This window comes from Saccopteryx leptura, chromosome 3 (assembly GCF_036850995.1).
Source record: "Saccopteryx leptura isolate mSacLep1 chromosome 3, mSacLep1_pri_phased_curated, whole genome shotgun sequence".
In the NCBI taxonomy this organism is placed as follows: Eukaryota; Metazoa; Chordata; class Mammalia; order Chiroptera; family Emballonuridae; genus Saccopteryx; species Saccopteryx leptura.
In genome coordinates this window covers 89941281-89956090 of record NC_089505.1, presented here as the reverse complement: position 1 = coordinate 89956090, position 14810 = coordinate 89941281, and the positions used below count along the sequence as shown (strand labels likewise).

At 41.6% G+C, this 14810-nt stretch overlaps 1 protein-coding gene and 1 pseudogene across 4 annotated transcripts; one reads left to right on the top strand and one right to left on the bottom strand.

Moving 5' to 3' along the window:
* Positions 1–41: 41 nt before the first annotated feature.
* LZIC (leucine zipper and CTNNBIP1 domain containing) lies at positions 42–14699 on the top strand. 4 transcript variants are annotated; one of them, XM_066374999.1, is made up of 9 exons: positions 70–372; positions 726–813; positions 5750–5858; positions 7302–7437; positions 7765–7863; positions 10820–10915; positions 11453–11534; positions 12015–12077; positions 14575–14699. In XM_066374999.1, exons 3-8 carry the CDS (start codon positions 5758–5760, stop codon positions 12071–12073), a joined length of 573 nt encoding a protein of 190 aa, XP_066231096.1. In that variant the 5' UTR covers positions 70–372; positions 726–813; positions 5750–5757; the 3' UTR covers positions 12074–12077; positions 14575–14699. The 4 variants fall into 4 exon arrangements, with proteins under 4 accessions (XP_066231097.1, XP_066231096.1, XP_066231095.1 ...); XM_066375000.1 differs by lacking the exon at positions 70–372 and adding an exon at positions 42–60 and having other exon boundaries at positions 12015–14699; XM_066374998.1 differs by having other exon boundaries at positions 12015–14699.
* On the bottom strand, positions 2829–2908 carry LOC136401851 (U4 spliceosomal RNA; annotated as a pseudogene).
* Positions 14700–14810: the final 111 nt, after the last annotated feature.

Here is a 14810-nt window from a genome sequence, read left to right as displayed (position 1 = left end):
TGTCCGTCTGTCCGGCGGAAGTACTTCTCTTGGGCGCGTCCTCCAGCCTGGGATCCTCGGGTAGGCGGGGCCTTTGTTTCTAAACTCTGGGGACTAGTGGACTGAGATTGAGAGGGAACCCAGAAATCCTGACGAGGTTGTTTGGGTTCTAGTTCGGGAGGGCCGGGAAAGTTTCGGGGGCGGCGGGTTCACGGCGACCTGGGGTGGCAATCGGGGCCTAGACGTTCCCGGCTGCCGCAAGGACCCAAGTGCGGGAGCTTCAAGTTCCCCGGTGGAGATAGAATATCGGGCCGTGGCCGCAGCTGCTCCCTGACAGCGCCCGGATGGTTGAGAACCAGACGCTGCCTTCTTCCAGCCGGGAAAGAGGAAAAGGTGTGCTCTTCGCTCTTTTTCTGTGCTCTTCTGGGTTTGACAGTTTCCCTCGAGGCGTGTCCGGGTGCGGGGTTTTCCTCGGTAACAACACCCTCGCCCGCACTGGGAGAAGTCTCGGAAAGGGTGCCCTCCACTCCCCGCTCCCATGCTGTCTTCCTAAAAAGACAGGGCTGTGTTTCATTGCAGGCTGCTCGAGTGGAAGTGATCTGGACTGCTTTAGACAAAGATGGTATATAGTAATAGTAAAGAAAAACTACTTGTAACTGGTTTTTCTTTTCTCAGCTAATTCTACCCCGAAGTGGCGTGAACTTTGAGCCTCTGGTAGTCCTGATGAACAGTTTCGCTTTCCTCAGGCTTATGACACTGGAACTTCGAGAATTGGAGGTTTATGCCGTTTGAGACCGGTCAGCACTGTGCAGATTTCAGAGTAATAAGAGGCAGGTGAGCATGAATGGGTATTTTCCAATCCGGATTACTGTTTTTGAGAACCATTTCTGCAGTTTCCGTAAAAGATGCACCACCTTTATTGAATACTAGGTGGTGCCAGCGAGTTAATCTTTCTGGGATAAGTCTCAATGTAGCGCCAGGTTAAGGTTTTTAAAGTGCTTTGATCTACCCTGAAATTTATTTAGAGTAGCGTTACCTCCTTAAAATCTGTTGTGCCTTTATACACTTCATGCAGCTACCGGATATCGAGGCTAAGTGGAATCAGACCCGTTTTCTGCTTTCAGAGCGTTTACAGTCAGGAGAGGAAGACAAACGTGCTATAATGAACTCACATAATTCAAGGAAGAAATAAGTGATAGAAAATAAGATATGGAATGCAGTGTAAGAAGCAATCTCTTCTCGTTATTCACTTACTAATCGTTTATCCAGTACTTTCTATCTGCCCAGCGTCGTGCTACATGCTGGTGTATAATGAGAAAACAAAATCCCTGCTCTCATATAACTCCCAATCTGGTGACTGGGGAAGGCATAATGGAAGAGGTGAAACCTGAGTTAGACTCTGAAGACTGAATGACCTGGGTTTAATGGGTAGAAAAAAATGCAGGCTCACAAGGGAAGGATGAAAGGTCATGGCATGTTTTGCAATAGCAAGTAGTCTAGTGTGGTTAGACTATAAGGAAATTAATCCTGAAAAGATAGTTTCAGTTTTACCTTTCGTTTGCCTTGAATTTTACTGGAAAATTTGACAGATTTAAAATAAAAGTTAACTATGGCCTGACCTGTGGTAGCGCAGTGGATAAAGCATTGACCTGGAATGCTGAGGTCACCGGTTTGAAACCCTGGGTTTGCCAGGTCAAGGCATATATGGGAGTTGATGCTTCCTGCTCCTCCCTCTGCCCTTTTTCCTTTTCTCTCTCTCTCTCTCTCACACACACACACACACACACACTCTCTCTCTCTCTCTCTGTTCCTCTCCCCCCACCCCTGCCTCTCTAAAATGAATAAATAATTTTTTTTTTGTTTAAAATAAAATTTAAGTGTGTACTTCCAGGAGAAATTATACATGAGGTGTAACTATAAAAAATGAACAATTCTTGCTAACCTATTATACATGAAATATAGCAGTAATAAGTTACACATCTGGCTGTATTTATATATATTTATGTTATTATTGACTAGATGATTTAAGCAGTTTTAAGCGATATGGTAGGTAGTAAGAGTAGATTTTCACTGATTACATTCTCTTTTGAGTATGTTGTAAGGAATCCTCTTCATTGAAGTTCACATAGCAGATTGTCTGGTAATGATTATGTGTAGGAAGTTTTTGTTTTGTTTTGTTTTTTACAGAAACAGAGAGTCAGAAAGAGGGATAGGCAGGAACGGAGAGATGAGAAGCATCAATCATTAGTTTTTCATTGCGCATTGTGACACCTTAGTTGTTCATTGATTGCCTTCTCATATGTGCCTTGACCATGGGCTTTCAGCAGACCGAGTAACCCCTTGCTCTAGCCAGCGACCTTGGGTCCAAGCTGGTGAGCTTTTGCTCAAACCAGATGAGCCTGCGCTCAAGCTGGCGACCTTGGGGTCTCGAACCAGGGTCCTCCGCATCCCATTCCGACGCTCCATCCACTGTGCCACCGCCTGGTCAGACTAGGGTAAGTTATTAAAAGCATTTAAAAACTTCTTACACATAGCCTGACCAGGCGGTGGCGCAGTGGATAGAGCATTGGACTGGGATCCCGAGGACCCAGGTTCGAGACCCCGAGGTTGCCAGCTTGAGCGTAGGTTCGCGGGTTCATCTGGTTTGAGCAAAGCTCACCAGCTTGGACCCAAGGTGGCTGGCTCAAGCAAGGGGTTATTCCGTCTGCTGAGGGCCCGCGGTCAAGGTACATATGAGAAAGCAATCAATGAACAACTAAAATGTTGCAATGCGCAACGAAAAACTAATGATTGATGCTTCTCATCTCTTTGTTCCTGTCTGTCTGTCCCTGTCTATCCCTCTCTGACTCTCTAGAATTTAGGTTTTCAATTACTAATAATCACGCCTTCATAAACTTCATTGGCTATGATACTGCCACTGCGCAAAGCTAGAATTTAGGTTTTGGTGAATGCTTATACCTAATACTAAGCAAAATGTGTTTCCTGAAAGGAATGTAAGTTTAATAAGTGGGGAAACTTAAATGCTATAAACATTAAGGTAAATACATATAATAACACCAAAATCAGCAGCTTTTCTCTACACCAGCACTAGTTAGGAATTATAATAACAAAAACTCTGTTCCCACCTGGCCTGTGGTGGCACAGTAGAAAGAGCGACTGAGGTTGCTGGTCCAAAACCCTGGGCTTGTGCAGTCAAGGCACATACGACAACCAGTGAGCAGGTATAGTGAAGCAACTTCTCATTTCCCTTTTCCTCTCTCTGTAAAATCAGTAAATAAAGATCTTTAAAAACATAAAAATCCTATTCCCAATATCAACAAAAAATAACAATACTAAAGAATAGCCAATGTTCAAGGCCTTTGTGAAAAAAAAATTTTTTTTTTTGTATTTTTCTGAAGCTAGAAACGGGGAGGGACAGACAGATTCCCGCATGCGCCCGACCGGGATCCACCCGGCACGCCCACCAGGGGGCGATGCTCTGCCCACCAGGGGGCAATGCTCTGCCCCTCTGGGGCGTCGCTCTGTTGCCACCAGAGCCACTCTAGCGCCTGGGGCAGAGGCCAAGGAGCCATCCCCAGCGCCCGGGCCATCTTTGCTCCAATGGAGCCTCGCTGCAGGAGGGGAAGAGAGAGACAGGAAGGAGAGGGGGAGGGGTGGAGAAGCAAATGGGTGCTTCTCCTGTGTGCCCTGGTTGGGAATCGAACCCGAGACTTCTGCACGCCAGGCCGACGCTCTACCACTGAGCCAACCGGCCAGGGCCTTTTTTTTTTTAATTATAAAAATAAGTGGAGAGATATTGCTTGATAGGAAGAGTCCAATTTCAAGGATACAGTTTTTTCTCCATATTAGTCTCTAATTTTAATGTAATCCCTGTCAAAATTTCAGTTGAATTTTTAAGGAAACTTGACAAACTGATTCTTTATCTAGAAGAGGAAATGCCCACAAATAGCTAAGAATTATTGAGGGGAATACCCCACAATAATAAAAGCAACTTGTTATCGATTATCAGTATACACCAGTTTTAAAGCTATAATAATTAAAATAGCAAAATAATGCCTTAGAACCAGATTATTGTCAGTGAAACAGACTTGAGTCTTACTACTGAGTACAGTAAAGGTGGCAGAAATGAATACTAACAGTGTTGGGGCAATTGACTGTGAACTTGAAAGAAAATAAAAGACCTGTATGAACAAAAAAAAGGTGCAGATATCTTAAAGAGCTAAATGTTTAAAAAAATTATAAATGTTTGTCTGACCTGTGGTGGCTCAGTGGATAAAATGCCAACCTGCAATGCAGAGGTCACCAGTTTGAAACCTTGGGCTTTCCCAGTTAAGGCACATGTAAGAAGCAACTATGAGCCCTGGCCGGTTGGCTCAGCGGTAGAGCGTCGGCCTAGCGTGCGGAGGACCCGGGTTCGATTCCCGGCCAGGGCACATAGGAGAAGCGCCCATTTGCTTCTCCACCCCTCCGCCGCGCCTTCCTCTCTGTCTCTCTCTTCCCCTCCCGCAGCCAAGGCTCCATTGGAGCAAAGATGGCCCGGGCGCTGGGGATGGCTCTGTGGCCTCTGCCTCAGGCGCTAGAGTGGCTCTGGTCGCAACATGGCGACGCCCAGGATGGGCAGAGCATCGCCCCCCTGGTGGGCAGAGCGTCGCCCCATGGTGGGCGTGCCCCATGGTGGGCGTGCCGGGTGGATCCCGGTCGGGCGCATGCTGGAGTCTGTCTGACTGTCTCTCCCTGTTTCCAGCTTCAGAAAAATGCAAAAAAAAAAAAAAGAAGCAACTATGAGTTGATACTTCTTGCTACTCCCCCCTTTCTGTCTCCTCTCTCTAAAAGATTAGTAAATAAAATCTTTAAAAATATACAATTATCATAATAAAAAGCACCATAAATAGAATTTAAAGTCAGAAGAGAAGAGATAATTGCAACATAATGACAAAGTCTTTATATCCATGTTATATAAATCAGTAAGGGAAATATAATCCAGTAGAAAAATAAGCACATTTCCAAACAAGAAATTCATATCAAAAGTTGTTCATGCCCACAAGGCATTGGTAAATGCACATAAGGCCAGCAAGATAGTACTAGGAGTGTCCTAAATCCTGGGACATAACTAAGAATGAAAAAGAATATCATATGAATCTGTATTCATACCTGATCTACTTCCTTACAAATCTGTATTTTCATCTATTAAACTTGTTTAAGGTAGGATAGACCACTAGTGAAGACTTAATTCATCAAGTCAATTAAGACTGCCAGGGCCTGACCAGGTGATGGTATAGTGGATAGAACATTGACCTGGGATGCTGAGGTCAACACAGGTTTGAAACCCTGAGGTCACTGGCATAAATGTGGGCTTACCAGCTTGAGTGTGAAGTTGCCAGCTTGAGTGTGGAATCATAGATGTGACCTCATAGTCACTGGCTTGGCTGGAGCTCCCCAGGTCAAGGCACGTATGAGAAGCAATCAGTGAACAACTAAAGTGACAAGAACTACGAGTTGATGCTTCTCATCTCTTTTCCTTCTTGTCTGTTGGTCTCTCTGTCTCTCTTAAAAACGAAAAAAAAGATGAAGAAGACTGCCAGTCATTTTTGTGGGGTGTTACTACTACATGTGTTCAAACTTTTATATATAAATTGAGATTTTTCTTTGCACAACTATTTTTCCCACATCTGTAGCACAGAAAGAGTAGTCTATTTAAAATTTTCCTGGTATGTTGAATTATTTCAAATAATCAAATATATATTGTATGTGGGTTTATTGTTCTACTTAGAGATTAAAATGGCTTCCAGAGGAAAATCAGAGACAAGCAAATTAAAGCAGAATTTAGAAGAACAGTTGGATAGACTAATGCAGCAATTACAGGATCTGGAGGAATGCAGGTAAAAGTATAATTGTCTGCTGCTTTGCTGTAAAATGACTTTCTTTTGCAGCTAGATTACAAACTCCATGGGTCCAGGCCCATGTGTGATTTTAGGTTCCTCTGTAGTGTTCCTCACAGTGCTTTGTCTGTCAGGGAAATAAATTCAGTGCAGGCTGTGGAGTCATAAAGGCTGGGATGTAAAAGTCTTTCATTTAATGACAAAGTGAGTGTGAACTTGGGAAAATACTTAACACCCTTAAGTTTCCATTTCCTTATATGTGAAGTGGCAATAATAACACCTAACTTGTCCTCAGTATATAAAATAGCCCTGCCTTGGTATCAAGCTGAGAAGGTACTACTTGAACTTCTGATGTGCTTTCAGCCTTAACCACTTAAAGGACCAAGATTGTTTGACCTTGGTAAATGTTACAAATGAAGGGCCTAACAAAGTGCTTGGCCCAGAGCAGCTGCTTGATAAATGGTAGCTGCTGTCATTTGTAGTGAATGTCTATAAATGCTTTATTTGATTGGTAAATAAAAATAGCCTCTTACTCAGGTGGCAAGTACTTGCATTGCTGTTGTAGTTCAAGGTGCAACAATTTTATCTACCACTAATGACAATAACAGCCATTTATCTGGTACCTCGTATATGCCAAGCACTTTCCGTGTTTCATTTAATGCTCCTAAGCAACCCTATAAGGAGGGTACTATTATTATCTTCACTCTTCAGTTTATAGATAAACTGAGGTTTGGCTTTGTTAAAGATGTTGCCTAAAATTATACCATTGAACTGCTTAAAAGTAAGTTATTTTTTTGCCTGACCAGGCGGTGGCGCAGTGGATAGAGCGTAGGACTGGGATGCTGAAAGACCCAGGTTCGAGACCCCAGGATAGCCAACTTGAGCATGGGTTCCTCTGGCTTGAGCAAAAAAGCTCACCAGCTTGGACCCAAGGTCACTGGCTCGAGCGGGGGGTTACTCAGTCTGCTGAAGGCCCTTGGTCATGGCACATATGAGAAAGCAATCAATGAATAACTACGGTGTCGCAACAAAAAACTGATGATTGATGCTTCTCATCTCTCTCCGTTCCTATCTGTCTGTCCCTATCTATCCCTCTATCTGACTCTCTCTCTGTCCCTGTAAAAAAATAAATAAAATAAATAAAATAAAATGGCCTTGCCAATACTAAAAAAAAAAAAAAAAGTAAGTTATTTTTGGTTTAAGTGTGCCTCATTTTGATAAAAGGAAAATGTTTAATTATCAAAGTAATCACATTTGCAGAAAAATGCCTACATTTTAAATATCTGAATATATCCATCATTAGTATTGTGCTATTTCCTTTCAGCCTTTTCCCCCGAACTATTTTTTGTAAATATATATATTTGGAATCAGTATACTAATACTAACATTGCTGTTTTCACTTGGAACCCTCTATTTTTCTATATTATGGTCACTGTACTTCAGAGAGGAACTCGATACAGATGAATATGAAGAAACCAAAAAGGAAACTCTGGAGCAACTAAGTGAATTTAATGATTCACTGAAGAAAATAATGTCTGGAAATATGACTTTGGTAGATGAACTAAGTGGAATGCAACTGGTAAGCATAATTCACTCACATCTATGACACAGGTGTTTTTTTGGGGGGGGCATTGGAAGGATACTTAAGATAGAGCATGTACTCTTTTTTGGGTTTAACTTATAAATAAATAAGTTTAATTGTGAATAAAACAGCACATGCTTCCAGATCTTTATATAGTTACATATTTAACTCCAGTGACATGCACAGAAATAGCAAATGGAAAGTAAAATTGTAATAGTATTTGATGAGCAAAGAAGACCGATTAATGAAGACTCATCAGTCAGTTATTGCAATATTCAATTCATTAGACTATCTTGGTTAGTTTGTACCTTCATGTATTTCTAGGCTATCCAAGCAGCTATCAGCCAGGCCTTTAAAACCCCAGAGGTCATCAGATTGTTTGCAAAGAAACAACCAGGTCAACTCCGGACAAGGTTAGCAGAGGTAAAGTTTCTTTGAATTGATCCAATTGCTATGTGTATTTTTTTTCCCTTAGCCCAAGAATTTGCTCATTTATTATTCTGAAGTTTAAAAATTGGTCAGTTGAGAATGGACAGCACCAAGAGTGAACCTTAGTGTAAACTGTGGACTTGGGGTGATTAGGATGTGCCGGTGTTCATTCATCAGCTGGAACAAATGGACCCCCCTGGTGGGAGATGTTGATAATAGGGAGGCCATGCTCGGGTCGGAGCATGGTGTATATGGGAAACCGCAGTACCTCTTGCTTAGTCTGCTGTGAACCTTGACACAAAAAATTGTCAAGTTTTAAAATTTTATTTATTTATTTTAGAGAGGAGAGGGAGACAGAGAGAGAGAGAGGAGAGAGAGAGAGAGAGAGAGAGAAGGGGGGGGAGCTGGAAGCATCAACTCCCATATGTGCCTTGACCAGGCAAGCCCAGGGTTTCGAACCGGCAACCTCAGCATTTCCAGGTCGATGCTTTATCCACTGCGCCACCACAGGTCAGGCAAAATTGTCAAGTTTTAAAAAAAAGTTGGTCGCCTGACCAGGTGGTGGCTCAGTGGATGGAGCGTCGAACTGGGATGCGGAAGGACCCAAGTTCGAGACCCCGAGGTCGCCAGCTTGAGCGCGGGCTCATCTGGCTTGAGCAAAGAGCTCACCAGCTTGGACCCAAGGTCGCTGGCTCCAGCAGGGGGTTACTTGGTCTGCTGAAGGCCCACGGTCAAGGCACATGTGAGAAAGCAATCAATGAACAACTAAGAAGTCACAATGTGCAACGAGAAACTGATGATTGATGCTTCTCATCTCTCTCCATTCCTGTCTGTCTGTCCCTGTCTATCTCTGCCTCTGTAAAAAAAAAAAAAAAAGTTGGTCAAAATTAGTCCTTTGAGCAACTGGTAATGAATATAGCGGGTTAAACCGCACATGGCAGCTTCAGTATCTACTGACCGCTTCTACCTGAACTGCCACTGTATGGTTTTACTATTTACTTCTGAAGCCCTGAGCTAAAATCCCATCTAGGATTTATTAGCAGCATTGTTTTATGGATGTGCGGCCTTTCTTACCTAAGAATTTCAAATGCCTTTATAAACCTGTTACGTGAAGAAATCTGTTTATAGACTTGAATATAATTAAGGCATTCACAGTTATTTGCAACCACTGATGATTCAGCTGGATAGTGGTTAGGAGCATGGCCTTAGGTCAGACCGGCTGGATTTGTATTTCTGCTCCATGTGGAGGTACGTGACCTTGGAGAAGTTATTTTGTTCAAACTCTTTGTTGCCTCAGTTTTTCCACCTATAAAAAAGGTGATCCAGGCAGTCCCTGGGTTATGAATGAGATAGGTTGTGTAGGTTTGCTGTTCAGTTGAAAAGTTGGAACAGGTCAATTTACCTGTTAAATGCAACCTAGACAGATATTTGTCCTAATGTAGTATTTATTTATTTATTTATTATTATTTTTTTTTTTGCATTTTTCTGAAGCTGGAAACAGGGAGAGACAGTCAGACAGACTCCCGCATGCACCCGACTGGGATCCACCCGGCACGCCCACCATGGGGCGATGCTCTGCCCACCAGGGGGTGATGCTCTCCCCATCCTGGGCATCGCCATGTTGTGACCAGAGCCACTCTAGCGCCTGGGGCAGAGGCCACAGAGCCATCCCCAGCGCCCAGGCCATCTGTGCTCCAATGGAGCCTTGGCTGCAGGAGGGGAAGAGAGAGACAGAGAGGAAGGCGCGGCGGAGGGGTGGAGAAGCAAATGTGCGCTTCTCCTGTGTGCCCTGGCCGGGAATCGAACCCGGGTCCTCCGCATGCTAGGCCGACGCTCTACCGCTGAGCCAACCGGCCAGGGCGTAGTATTTATTTTAACCTTTCTGTGCATATAAATACTCAAACATTTTCAAACCTACAGAACCTATCTTGCTTGTAACCTGGGGACTGCCTGTATAATAAATGAAGTACAGCTAGTGCTCGACTTACGACCACGATTGGTTCCAACAAACCAGTCGTAACACGATTTGGTCGTAAGTTGAGTAGGCTATATGTACAGTACTGTGAAATGATGTTATAAAAATCTTTAAGTCATATTTTATAATAATTTTCTTTCATTGTTATATATCATAATTTTCTTTGTTCATTTTATGCCATTTGTATCATCTCTACACCATTTTGTTTCTTATTTTTACATTCGTCAGGTTTAAGTAAAACACTGCATTACCAGTACAACTGGTTTAATATTTGCAAAGACAATTTCCTCTTGGTAGATATCTTGGGAGGGGTTTGATGAAAAATATCCAAAATACAAAACACAAATTGCTGTACCGAGTCTGGGATAACAGTTGAAATGGTGCACGCGGAGATGGTAGTGCTGCCGGAAGCTGGTACGCCCAGCTGGGCAATGCTTGCGCTGCCAGATGTGGAGCAGTTGTGGCTAGCAATTGTGGTCATAAAGTCAAATGGTAGTAAGTTGCATAGGTCGTAAATCGATCTATATTTGTAATATACATAGAGCACATATTGTGTGCAATATATAATACACTACTTTCAGTGTTCTGATGGTAAAGGTTGTATCAACCCAAGTTCCAGGAGCTCTGATACCAGTTATCTCATTCAAGCCTGTGGGCCACACTTCAGTTTAATGAAATGAGTTCCTGGAGCATGACTCCTCTCTAAAGGAAGCTGTTGACTTACTAACTCCTAATTCCTAAACTCTACTACTAAGTAGAGTTTATAACTAAGACAATGGTTATGATTAGCTTTAAGATTTATTAGAACTAATAGCATTTCTATCATGTTTGCCTTGAGTTGTTTCTATAGTTTTGTGTTTTATTAATCAGCTGGAGGATCTTTTTTTAAAGGAGTAGATGTGAAAAGCTGGATTTCTTGCAGAGAATGTTTTTACCTTAAATACTATATGCTTTGTGTTCCTTCACCCATTGTAGATGGACAGAGATCTCATGGTGGGAAAGCTAGAAAGAGACCTGTACACTCAACAGAAAGTGGAGATTCTGACAGCTCTCAGGAAACTTGGAGAGAAGGTACCTGTATTTAATTTTACATAATATAGTATTAAGCATAAAGAAAATAAAGAAAAGGTGTAAAGTATTTTGTACAGAACTTTTTGACAGTGACGGTTTGTGGTCCTGAGACTTTTTTTTTTTTTTACAGAGACAGAGAGTGAGTCAGAGAGAAGGATAGACAGGGACAGACAGACAGGAATGGAGAGAGATGAGAAGCATCAATCATTAGTTTTTCATTGCACATTGTGACACCTTAGTTGTTCATTGATTGCTTTCTCATCTGTGCCTTGACCACGGGCCTTCAGCAGACCAAGTAACCCCTTGCTGGAGGCAGCGACCTTGGGTTCAAGCTGGTGGGCTTTTGCTCAAACCAGATGAGGCCGTGTTCAAGCTGGCGACCTCGGGGTCTCGAACCAGGGTCCTCTGCATCCCAGTCCGACGCTCTATCCACTGCGCCACCGCCTGGTCAGGCTTGAGACATTCTTAATGGTGGTTCCTAGAACTGCTTGTTAAGAGTTGAACTCACTCCATTAGACTCGGTTTTGTTTTGTTTAGCTGACGGCAGATGATGAGGCCTTCTTGTCAGCGAATGCAGGTGCTCTCCTTAGCCAGTTTGAGAAAGTCTCCACAGACCTTGGTGAGTACCCTCATACTTCTGAAAGTTGGCAGTGAGTTACTCACCGGTGGACAGATAGCATGGGTGAGATAGCACGATGGCCGTTGCTTGAGTTTAGAGGTGGGAGCAGAATTGTGTTCTTTATAAATCCCTTTTATTGAGTTTATCCCAATACTTTATAATTAAAAAAAAATAAACATATAGTCTAATGTCTCAAAAAGATTTGTTATCTAAATGTGAATATAAAGTAAACTAAACTATTACGTATCCTGTTTCATACCTAGAGCTAGAGTAAGCCTGTGTAACACATAACTGACCCTGTGTAGCTGGGCTGTTCGTGCAGGGAGGGGAAGGAAATCGGGATGGTGGGGGAAGCTGAGGGGACGCACTGATAACAGAAGCTAACTGTATTTTCTATTTCAGTATGTATGTAGTATGTTTTTGCCTCTTTACCTGGAACTGCATTTGAATGACCTTTCATTTGTGTGTCTTTCTCCTTAGGCTCTGGAGACAAAGTTCTTGCTTTGGCAAGTTTCGAGGTTGAAAAAACAAAGAAATGACATGGTATGGAAGCTTGAGACAGTAATCACATTCTTGTAAATGGCATTTCTTCTGGGGATTTTGAGTCACTGCAGAGAAATCAAGAGGTTCTTGAAGTTCATTCATAACCTAAGCAAGGGTGACAAAAACATTCTGGTGGCTTCTGTTTCTGCCCTTCACCATTGTGCTTTATGTTAGGGCTCTCTGCTGGAGTGGTCTGGGCTGGGTGGGATGGCGGGATCACTAGACCTTATTCATTAGGATTTAAGAGAGAGAATAGAAAATAGTTTCTCTGGCTGTGTATTCAGGGTCCTTGTTTTTAGGTGCTAAGAGTAAATGAAAAGATGTGAACTAGTGGTTCTTTTCTGCTCATAATTTATCACTTGCTGGAGTGATTAGTGTAGCAACATTATTAGACCTTATATGTATTCATGGAATTTTAAAGTCCTAAGTGATCTTAGAAGTTATTTAAGGCTCAGAAAGAGCGAGTAACTTGCTTAAAGTCACATCAGAGAGTTAGGGATAAGACTTGGGTATTCAGACTCAGTTTAGTGTCCATTGAATTTTATTTTTTTAATTCTGTGCTTGTCTTTAAAAATAATTAACACATATTTGTGCAAGTCCACGTTTATAAAAATTTGTCCCAACAAAAAGTTGTCACTAAGGGACCATTTCTGAGACTGTAAGCTCTCCTGATGAATAGGGCCTATTGTATCTCTGCGTTTTGAGCTTAGAACAATGGGAGCCCTGTTGAGAGTCTCCTGAGGTAACTTAACCTCCTGTGTTGTTTCACTAGGGGAGCAATTGGAAGTGGCAGCTAGAGGCCCTCCCTGTGTGTGACCTCTTTGCTGAAACCCATTGGGTGGTGACTGCAAATTACTGTTTATTAGTCAGTTTTGGAAAAACACGAAATAAGTACTGAGGAAAAACAGGCTTCTCTCCTGAGTGTTTACATCTCTTGGTATGCTCAAATATATAGATTTCCCCATAAGCATGTATGTTAGCTTCTTTCCTGGGCTCTGGCTACTTTATATTCTCTTATGTGTTTCTCAATATTCTTTTTCTTTGCACTTTATACAAATGAAAAATATTTTTAAAGCTTCATATACTGTAAACTCAACTAGGTGCTCTGTCAACTAGACAAATTAGGGGTACTCAGCTATATTAATGCCTTATTTGGAACTTTTAATGGATAATTTTTTTATATATTGGTTTATGATGATCAAAAACTCATTGAAATTGTGACAAATCAAGAAAAAGCAAATTACCTACTCTGGCTTTGTGGTCAGTCATCATCATTTCATTCTTCTGTTTCATTATTTTTGTTTTAACAGGGGTAAAAATCACATAACAAAATTTACCATTTTAAAATGTGTACAGTTCCATGGCATTTAGTACATTCACACCATTATACAGTTATCACCACTATCTGGTTCTAAACAAGATCCCTCACCCACTTAGCGGTCACCCCTGCTCCCTCCCAGCCCTGTCGCCACCACTAATTTGCTTTCTTTATCAATGGCTTTACCAATGCTGGATATTTCATATAAATAGAAGCGTACAGTACGTGACCTTTTGTGTCTGGCCTCTTTCAGTTAGCATAATATTTTCAAGGTTGATCCACACTGTAGCATGTATTAGTACTTCATTCCTTTTAATGGATGAAAATATTCCTTTGCATGGATACAATATTGTGTTTTCCCATTTATCTCTTGATGAACATTTGGGTTTTTTCTACCTTTTGGCTATTGTACACAATGCTGCTATTTACACTTATATATACATCTTTGTTTAAATACCTGTTTTCAGTTCTCTTGGATCTGTACCTGAGAATGAGATGGCTGTGTTGATGTTTAAGTTGTGTCAAGCCACAGCAAGCTTTCTCCTTCCCCTCCAGGAGAAGGATGAGGAAAACTAGGAGTATTTTGTATTTGAAACGGGCCTACATTAATCTGGAATCCTTAATTTTGGCTTCCTTTTAAGCTTTCTATCAGTGAAATAGTTTGTCCTTAACCACATAGATGTGTTCATTTTGTAAGTAATGACTAGTACTTCATTTAAAGTTAGTCTTTCTTTGAAAAAGGTCAGGTTTGCAGTGCCCAGCAAGACATTGCCGGTCATGGCCATGTGACCTTTGATAGGTTACTTCATCTTTTTGAGCCTCCTTTTCCTCTTCTTTTCAGTGGTGATAAGAGGACCCACATACAGCGTAGGAGTACTATGTATGCCCCTCTCTTCCTTAGTATAGACAGAAGTTTTGCGTTGGAGCTAATTCACCATTTAATAGTTCTTTTGAGGGCCATCTGATATATTTTGTTTTATAAATTTGGTATTTAATTCAGAAAAATAATTTGAAATAACTTTGAAAATTCTATCAGCTACAGTTATTAAATGACTTGCAGAATATGTTTCCTGTTCATATTTTGCTTTATTTACATAATCCTCTAGTGTTTTAGACCTCTTGAGAGGTCCCAGACTGCAATAACTAATGCTAAGGCAGCTAACTTTTTTACATCCTTAGGTCAAGCTAATACTGTAATGAAAAGAATTCTTGCATTTTTTTCAAAGAACTGGAGTTGAAGCAGAAGTAAATTCCAATGAACAAGTGTCCAACTGGGCTGTGTAATGAAATATAATTTAAAAGCATTCCTATGTTTCAGTGTTTTCTTTTATCCTGTGACTGGGAAGATGAGTATTCTAGGTGGGTGGTAGAGGAAGAAACCAAGAAATAGAATTAGTTGTTCCCAGGAAGGAGTT

What these genes read in the sequence shown, in the direction of transcription:
- LZIC (XM_066375000.1), top strand. Translation starts at nt 5,758, where the DNA reads ATGGCTTCCAGAGGAAAATCAGAGACAAGCAAATTAAAGCAGAATTTA. An exon ending in CAGGATCTGGAGGAATGCAG is followed by an intron (nt 5,859 to 7,301) that starts GTAAAAGTATAA and finishes ACTGTACTTCAG; the next exon opens with AGAGGAACTCGATACAGATG. An exon ending in TCAGGAAACTTGGAGAGAAG is followed by an intron (nt 10,916 to 11,452) that starts GTACCTGTATTT and finishes TGTTTTGTTTAG; the next exon opens with CTGACGGCAGATGATGAGGC.